General features: G+C 32.4%; 1 protein-coding gene across 5 annotated transcripts in view; it reads right to left on the bottom strand.

The window, feature by feature from the left end:
* Positions 1-10,161, bottom strand: part of LOC125679942 (DNA-directed RNA polymerase I subunit RPA49-like) — a 146,898-nt gene that overhangs the window by 63,171 nt on the left and 73,566 nt on the right. For all 5 annotated transcript variants that reach the window (XR_008800007.1, XM_056154401.1, XM_056154399.1 and 2 more), the window contains one exon: positions 8,272-8,339. Coding sequence is in view for 4 of the 5 variants with exons in the window: in XM_056154401.1 (XP_056010376.1) it covers positions 8,272-8,339 (68 nt within the window). In the remaining variant the exon portion in view is untranslated. The remainder of the gene's footprint in view (positions 1-8,271; positions 8,340-10,161) is intronic.

The raw sequence follows: 10,161 nt of genomic DNA on the forward strand, positions 1-10,161 counted from the left end.
CTCATGTTTTCAAAGTATACAATATTACATGCATTTTGTCTTCTTTATGCTTATAGTAATTAATTCTAATAGTTCGTTCGCCGAAATTTTGCGATAATTAACCACAATACTGACTTAAATCTAAGCCCTGATTTCAAAAAGGCAAGTTAATTAGGTACCATATATACTCGCCTATAAGTCGGTCCGCCTATAAGTCGGTTGTATTTTTTAAGGTTATTTTGTAGGAATTTGCCATTGACCCGCTTATAAGTCGGTACAAATTTTTGTCACAATCGGTTGACAATTTCAAGTCAATGCTCTAGTGTTTTTACCTATGTTTCAAAAAATATTTTGAGAAATTAATAATTATGAGGTGCTCAATATCCAAGCCATATCTATTTGGGGTTTAAACGCAACCCTTGATCTATTATGGACAATGATCCCTTGTTTACCTACGCAATTATGGTCTCCTAATTACCAGTACCTGACACTGTGTTTACTTAGTGGCACGCGCCTCGCGGTTATTGTGGGGTTCCGGTATAATTCAATGTATCAACAATAGAGTTTTTAAGAGTTAACTTAAAGAATGATGATCTAAATTATCTGTTAACAATATTCAATCTTTTATGAAATATATTTCAGTCGGTATACATATGAATATTTCAATATTAAATCGGGTTCGTATCTCAATTTTACCGATAAACGATAAATTAGTTGAATTGAAAGTATTTATTTAGTTACCGGTATGTAAATAATTTTTTTTTTTTTTTTTTTTTTTTTTTTTTTTTTTTTTTTTTTTATAATTTTTTATTTTTGTACACATACCGGTATATCAGATATACAATAACATTTATATCCAGAGAAGAAGGGGAAAAAAAACAAAGCATATGAGCTGAAGGTATGTGTGGTTTGAGAAAGAAAGAAGAAGAGGAAGAGAGAGAAGTTAAGAAAACAGAAGGTTCCATCGATTCCATTGGGCATCAAACTTTTCCTTTTTACCATTTTTATACGAAATAAATTTTTGAGTTTCATAAAAAAAATTCATTTGTGAAATTGCAGCACGCACACTCAAGGACTTCTCAGTGCATCTTGCTGTGTACACATAGTATTTAAGCCATAAGACAATAGTGTTTTGTATCAGACTATTATTTTCAATAAAACCAAGAATGAAAGATTTTTTTGTAATAGCTATCTGTAAATCAGTCTTATCTTCTAAAAAAAGCTCAAATTCTGCTAGGAATAATTGTAAAAAATCACATTCCCACAGAATATGTTCTATTGTTTCCTCTTCAGAATGACAATGATTGCAGTACTTTGAGTCAATTTTTTTGATTTTGAATAAAAAAGAGTTTGTAGCTAAGATTCAGTTTATAATTCTGTATTGAAACCATTGTATTTTGCTATCTTTTGTCACTCTGAAGGGTATTTTATGAATTATTTTCCATTCTTTAGTGTCAACTTTCAAAAGCTCACTCCATTTTGTTTTGCCTGATGTGATTGAGGTATTTTGATTTATAATTTCATAAAAAAGTTTTGATTTGTTGCATTTCAACACTGTATATATATTTGACATAATCAATGGATTTGTGAGCTTTTTGATAGTTTTGTCACATCCACAATTTTTCACCCAAGCCTTAACAGCATGAATAATGCTATTATATTCTAAAAAATTAATCTTTGTATTTGGATAAGTATTGCAAAATGATTCAAAACCAAGAAATGAACCATCTTCACTGATTATATCATTAAGTTGTCTGATGCCGCTGTCAAACATTTGTTTATTATAAAATGGTTTTCCACCAATATGAATATTTGGGTTATAAAATAGAGGTGCATCGGCAGCAACATCAGACTCTTTACTAAGGTTATGCAATGTAAGCCATGATTTAAATACATCTATCCAAAATTTATTTTTCAATGTTTTCAAGAATATTGTAATGTATTCAATTCCACAGTTCACTAATTTGCTTAAGTCCAACTTTGGAATAAAATGTTCCATCCCTCTATTTGAAAATATGAGATATCTTATCCAAAACAACTTCATAGATGCTATGAATGCCATTAGGTTTACCATTCTTAAACCCCCATCTTCATATTTTTTAACAATGACCTCCTTTTTGACCCTATGTATTTTATTATTCCATATAAACAAGAAAAATATCTTTTCTAATTCCTTAAGGTAGAGTTCAGAAGGATTTGGGATTGACATTAAAATATGGTTTAATAATGGCAAAACCAATGTCTTAATAACTGTAATTTTCCCTATGGGAGTTAAAAACCTTTTCTCCCATTGTTTGATTATAGATTTGATCTGCACTAATTTTGGTTCATAGTTTAATTGTGGTATCTTATCTAATTCCATGTCAAAATGTATTCCTAACAAAGTAAATCTGGTGGTACCCCACCTAAGCCTGTAATTTGGCAGCAAAGTTTCATTACTATATTTTTTGGAACCTAACCATATTACATGAGTTTTTTCATAATTGATATGTAGTCCAGATATTTCTGAAAAATAATCTAAAGTTTTAAAAGTTTCTGCGAGAGATTCTTCACTGCCATCAAGGATAAGTGAGGTATCATCAGCTAATTGTGAGATCTTTTTTTCTACATTATTTACAGTAATGCCTTTGATATTCTTATTCATTCTAATTTGGATTGCTAATATTTCCGCACATATCAAAAATATGTATGGTGATAATGGATCCCCTTGTCTGCAACCTCTCTGAATAATGATTCTATCAGAGAGATTACCACCTTGATTGATTGCAGATGTAATGTCTGTATTAAAAATCGATACCCGATTCCTAATTGAAGGGCCAAAATTAAACAGTTTTAGCGCTTTTTGTATAAATGTCCATGAAAGAGTATCAAAGGCTTTTTCAAAATCAATAAGTAGTAATAATCCAGGTATATTTTCTTCTTCAGTATAGTGCATTATATCATAAATAAGCCTTGTGTTTTCTCCAATATATCTGTTGGGGATGAAACCTGTTTGATCTTGATTAATTATTTTGTCTAAGTATCTTTTTATTCTATTCGCAATACAGCCCGATGCAATTTTATACACAGTATTCAACAAAGTAATTGGTCTCCAATTCTTCAAATATTGTCTCGGCTTGTCACCTTTTGGTAACAATGTAATAATACCATGTCTTTGTGTAATAGAAAGACAGTTATTTTTGTACCCATAATTAATAGACCTAACTACAAAAAGACCAATATACTTCCAAAACATTTTGAAGAATTCCGCAGAAAAACCATCAGATCCTGGGGATTTGTTTGATTTCATTTTGTAAAGGGTATTGGAGGCTTCCTCAATAGTAATGTTACCTTCTAGTGATTCAGATTTTTTATTTGAAAGTTTTGGAACATCTTCAATACCAAGATCATTGTGAAAGTCTATTGTGTTTAAATTGCTTTTCTTGTATAATTGAAAAAATCAAGATGGCGCTCGATAGGTAGGAGGTCGTTTTTCGTGAGCACAAAGTTTGGAAATTTACGACTAAATAGTGAATATTATGGCAGTGTACTTCTAAGTAAGTGAGAAACAAACATTCTAACATCTAAAAGGAGTCTTTACATCGAGAAAAACTTGCAACCGTACTTTGAATACAGGATTATTCCAATTTCTGTGATTCGTGAGTACTATTTACGATTTACTACAGAGTAGTAGAGCGCCTTAAAAAAAATTTGTTGAGCGTCTCCTTTGTCGAACTTTTAATTTCAGGTGCGTTATTATGGCAAATACCAGAAAAGGATCGGAGAAAAATAAAACATTGTCCGAGAAAAGTGATGATACTGCTGGATCAAGTGATCAAACGTTGGCAGCCATTAGGTCTGACTTACGGGAAATTAAAGAAAACTTACAAAAAACAGTGAAAACATGTGATCTTGAATCCATGGTAACAAATATTGTAACAGGTCTCCTTAAAAGTTATGAGAAAGAGGCAGAAAAACGTGAAACACAGTTAAAACAAAAAATAGACAGGCTTACAACGGACGTTGATAAACTAACGATGGAAAACGAAACCCTACGGGAAAAAATTTGTGAGGCAAATAAAAATAACAGGGATCTACAAAAAGAAATGAATGAAGTCCGTGATTTAGCGACATTTTCCACAGTGAAATCGAATTACAATGAACAGTACAGTCGAAAAAATAACATCAAAATATATGGCATCCCAGAAACAAAAGGAGAAAACATCGTAGAGGTAGTAAAATCTACATTGAAAAAGAAGTGGGGTGTGGAAGTTGACCATCGAGACATTGAGGCGGTGCACCGCATTCCAGGATCCAGACCAAACGCACCAAGACCCATCCTAATGAAGATGAGAAACAACGACAAAAAGGCGAACATAATGCGATGCAGATCTGCTGTGAAGGACTCGCCGGGTAATGTTCGTCTTGGGGACGACGTCACCAAGGAGAACAGAGAATTGATTGTTCGCCTTATAGACCATGAGAGCATAACATCTGCTTGGTACTTTAATGGCTCTGTTTATGGTAACGTAAAAGGAAAGCGAGTGAAGTTCGATATACTCGATGACATTGACTTCAAAGTGAAAAAAATCCGGGAATAAAAATTCCATCCGCTATCGATTTAGACTTTAGTGTTGATTTATTGTACTTCCGGTGTCATAACGAAAAATGATTTTGGACATCTGCCATCCAAACAAAGTGACTCTCACGTCTCACAGCTTGATTTTTCAGTTAGATTTTGTTTTTATTGACAACTGATAATCTTAATTTAACTGTATTATACATATATGTATTTCTACTTCTTTCTCTTTTCTATCTCTATCCCCATTTCTCTGTCAACAAACTTCAACATGGTTCAATGGGTTCCAGTGGGTATCACTTTAGTCTCAGTAAGTTTATTTATTTATTTTTTTCCCTTTTGTAATCTGAATGGTTAGAATTATTTCAGTAAATTGCCAAGGTTTAGGTGATATTGCGAAACGCAAGGACGTATTTAACTACCTAAGAGCTTTAGAGTGTAATATTTATTGTTTGCAAGATACACATTTTTCACATGATACTGAAGATGAAATAAGGAACTTGTGGGGATACCAGTGCTTCTTCAGTTCATATTCTAATAACTCCAGGGGAATTGCAATTCTAATCAATAATAATTTTGACTTTAAACCTCTGATAGAAAAGGGTGACATTGATGGAAATTATTTTATACTTAAAGCATGTATAGAAGGTCATGCAGTATTAATTTGTACTATTTATGGTCCTAATAATGATACACCACTATTTTTTGAAAATATACAAAATCACATTGATGATATGCAATGCAGTAATATTATTTGGTGTGGTGATTTTAATCTGGTTCTAAACCCAGACTTGGATTATTATAACTACAAATATATTAATAATTCAAAAGCAAGAGATAAAGTTTTAGAAATTATGGAAAGTAATTCTTACATAGACCCATTTAGACAGCTACATGAAAATATTCGTAGATACTCATGGAGAAGAAAAACTCCATTGAAACAAAGTAGGTTAGATTTCTTTTTAATATCCGAGACTCTTTTGTCTGGGCTAGAAATGTGTACTATAGAACCTAGTTATAGGTCAGATCACTCAATGATATCCTTGAAGATATCTTTTAATGACTTTAAGAAAGGTAGAGGGTTATGGAAGTTTAATAACTCTTTACTCTATGATGAAAATTATTTAGATTGTATCAAAGATATTATTATAAAGGTAAAGAAACAGTATGCAATCCCTGTATACAATTTTGATAACATACATGATATATCTGATGCAGACATTTCCTTCTCTATTAACGATCAACTTTTTTTAGAAACATTACTTTTAGAAATAAGAGGTAAAACTATCTCTTATGCATCATATATCAAAAAGAAGAAAGAAAGAGAGGAAAAAGAATTAAAAGAAAATATCAAATTACTAGAAGAAAATGTTTGTGACAGCAATATCAATGAACTGTGTAGTAAAAAGCAAGAATTAGAAAACATTAGAAAAGATAAGTTGCATGGTATTTATGTAAGAAGTAGAGCTAGATGGATTGAAGAAGGAGAAAAACCATCACATTATTTTTGTACGTTAGAATCTAGAAATTTCACTAGCAAAATCATACCAAGATTAGAGTGTAATGATGGGACAGTAATTTATAAACAATCAGAAATATTAAGGGAAACAAAAACATTCTATGTAAATAATTTTTAACAAGATAAAAATATGTAAATACTTGTACTTTATGCATAATTTTAAAATACATAAACAATGCAATATGTCTAGATATTTGTGAACAATAATCATTTGTGTGGTAGTCCATGATAATCATCGGAGTTATTTAAAAAAAAACTACATTACGTCGCCTAGAAAAATACCAATCTTCTTAGGACACGCCTATAAGTCGGACATAGAGTTTTGGACCAAAAATTTACTCCCAAAAATCCGACTTATAGGCGAGTATATACGGTAGGTAGTCACATGGTACAGTGACGTCACATGCGCCCTTCGGATTGTGAAAGTACTGCGAGATATTATTAAAAACTCAACTTTTAGGGGCCTAATTTATTTACCATGGGCAACATTTAAATCGATGTTGACAAATTGTCCGAGTTTTATATGTGTTCGCCACCAGTGCACACATATAACGATGTAAATACCCAAATATAGCGAGTAAAACGTGTATGAAATCGGCAATATTGTTAGTAAATACTGTTTAAATGGGTCGCTGTCAACAAACTGTTTGGGGATGTTATTCCTTGATACATCTGTAATTGGCGCTGTTTTTCTAAAATAAACAGTGCAATCATTATTTATTTTTGGATTAGACAAATTACGATACGTTAAATTGTTGACAACGAGGCCCTATGCCAAGCTATTGTCACGAGTGCATTTCGGAAAGAAAGAAAAAGACAAATAAAAATATTCAAATTTAAAGTGATAATCACATTATTTTATTTTGATAAAGCAATCTTATTACTATTTTTGAATTGTGATCTGCACGTCTTTAGGAAGTACGAAGTGGGAACACGGCGTTATAGCCTACTGACACACTCAAGATGCTACGAGTTCAATAAGGAAATAATTTTATAATTCAATTTAAAGTTAGGAAATACAATATTCTATTATTTGTATAATTAAAAGTTCAATTATTTTGTATCTTTAATTTTTTTTTTCTTGTTTGTAAATCTACCATTTGGTAGAAGTTACATTGTATCGTCGATATATGTTGTTACAAGGTGAAGGTCAGTTGATCCGAGTGTGTATTGAATTTGAAGAGCAAAACAGAATGTATGCTATAGGCCTACCAGTGCTTATAGCTTCGATATATCCATTTTCTCGCAGTTTATCAGGGTCTCTGTCCAAGCGGTGTTTGAAAAGGTGACTGGGTGTGTTTTTTAAGGTAAAGTTCTTGCTCCAACAAAAAAATTATCTACGTCTTTTTTCTTGTACCTTCCTTCAAAAAATTGAAAAATACTCAGTCTAAATCCTTTCTACCGACAACTAGTACACCCGAGCACGACACAAAACATCTTAATGCATTATTATTTTCAAGCCGTTAATGAGATAATTGGTTTTTTGTCGATTAAATCTAATCTGTTTATGAAATGGCTAATAGATGTTTTCAAACCCGAGGGCGCATATGACGTCACACATAATGGCATGTAAACTAGTGAACGAAAATATGCATATCGCAAGATTTGCATTCCATCGCTTTCAAACTCAAAAACTACGCAAAATATTTCATTTAAAACACATTTAAAGTAGTTTTAGGCATAAAAAGAGTTAATTTTGCTGAAAAAATGAAAAAGTTTAGAAACATGCGTTGTGTCCTTTAAAGTAGGTCATGGATGGACCATTATCCAGCTGAAATGCAAACTCACTCTTACAAGTGCTGAGGGAGATATTGTGACCAAATTTCAAAGTTGTACATGCATCTGTTACGGAAAAAAGTCCCGAAAACATGACCCCAGACGGACGACCAGCCAGCAGACGTACGGAAGGCGCCATAACATAATATGTCCAGTCTAATGACGGGCTTATAAAAATGTGTTAGGGTCGGTAGAAATTTTTTAAGAGTTGGTCGGGAAAGTGGAAACCAACATGCATTTTTTGGGGGACTAAAAACATTATACCCTTCGCAACTCATTGTGTGAGGTATAATAATTTCGTATAAATACATGATGATTCACAAATTAAACATTCATGAAATTATGTCTTGCTGATAAATTTGACAGGCATAAAACTGAAATTCATTCTCACAAAATGCAACTGTGATTCAGAGTAAGCAGTAGTTTTATAGAACTCTACCTTTTCTGTAAAGCTCTTTTCTGACACTGGTGAAGATAATGCAAGCTCTTCTCCTTCATCATCAATATCTGCAAAATCGTGATTGTAATTAGCTGCAAAAATGTAGTTCTCTGGGAAAATGGTGGGACAGACCTGATGGCTACAGATCTATCCCTTATAAAATCCTTTGGTTCACGGTGCAGAAATAAAAATGCACATGGTTGAGGCCTTATATTCACTGGTATTAAACTGATGTACGTAACTGCAGTTACGTACATCCCAAGATGGCGGAAGAAGAAACAGGTAAATTAGAATAGCGATGTTTTTGTCTTTTAGAAAGCAAAGTGAAATAATACACTTCACAAAAGAGGATGTCTATTTATATCAATAGTTCACAATTGTACCCAAAGTCTTCATGATACTGTCCCGAATTTGCTGCAATCGGTATTTGAAATAGATTGATGTATGTAACTTTCACAATATGATGTACATAACTTTCCGAATTGCACATAAAAGATGTACGTAACTCAAAAGATCTCCATTAAACTTTTATTCGTTTGTTCATTCAAAAAGCCCAATAGAATGCCTTCATCATTAAAAATCGCATGTTAAATAAAGCTACCAACATGCCCTCAAATCAAACTTTCAATTTACGCTCTTTTAAGAAGATTTTGGAACGTTCTTTCATATCTATGATGTAGTACCTATAATGCTATAAGTTAAAGAGCAATCAATCAAAAAATGGCACAATCACTGATAAACTTCATTCAAAGTACGCCACAAATATTCTTCAACGGTAACCATGCAAACTCGTTAATGTATGAGCAAGTACAGCATCGACCATGTTTTTTGTTACAAAAGGATAAGGAATCGGTCATTTACCGTATATACTCGCCTATAAGTCGGTCCGCCTATAAGTCAGTTGTATTTTTTAAGGTTATTTTGTAGAAATTTGTCATTGACCCGCTTATAAGTCAGTACAAATTTTTGTCAGAATAGGTTGACAATTTCAAGTCAATGCTCTACTGTTTTTATCTATGTTTCAAAAAATATTTTGAGAAATTAATAATTACGAGATGCTAAATATCCAAGCCATATCCGTTTGGGGTTTAAAGGCATCCCTTGATCTATTATGGACCATGATCCCTTGATTACCTAAGCAATTATGGTCTCCTAATGACCAGTACCTGACACCGTGTTTACTTTGTGGCACGCACCTTGCGAAAACTGTTATTGTGGGATTCCGGTATAATTCATTGTATCAACAATAGAGTTTTTAAGAGTCAAGAATGATGATCTAAATTATCTGTTAACAATATTCAATCTTTTAAGAAATATATTTCAGACGGTATACATATGAATATTTCAATATTAAATCGGGTTCGTAATTCAATTTTACCGATAAACGAATTGAAATTGAATTGAAAGTATTAGTTACGGGTATGTAAATAATTTTAAACTAGATAAAAATATGTAAATACTTGTACTTTATACATGATTTTAAAATACATAAACAATACGTCTAGATATTTGAAAATCACTACATTACGCCGCCCTGAAAAATACCAATCTTCTTAGGACGCGCCTATAAGTCGGACATAGAGTTTTGGACCAAAAATTGACTCCCAAAAAACCGACTTATAGGCGAGTATATACGGTAACTTGGCTGGTTGGGGGGGGGGGGGTCGCGAGAGAATTTTTTCCGCACTCAGCAGGCGACAAATTTTTTTTTATTAATTTACGCTTCGCAATAATTTTTTCCAGTTTAATTTTGCATTACTTTTATCTGGGACTACTATTAGTGCAAAACCTTGCTTCAAATAATTTTTTTTCATTTTTTTTGGCGCTAATTTTTTTTTCCGTCAGCAACAAAAAAAAACCAAAAAACATAGCCCCTTTCCACAAGTTACA

The sequence above is a fragment of the Ostrea edulis genome, chromosome 2 (assembly GCF_947568905.1).
Source record: "Ostrea edulis chromosome 2, xbOstEdul1.1, whole genome shotgun sequence".
In the NCBI taxonomy this organism is placed as follows: Eukaryota; Metazoa; Mollusca; class Bivalvia; order Ostreida; family Ostreidae; genus Ostrea; species Ostrea edulis.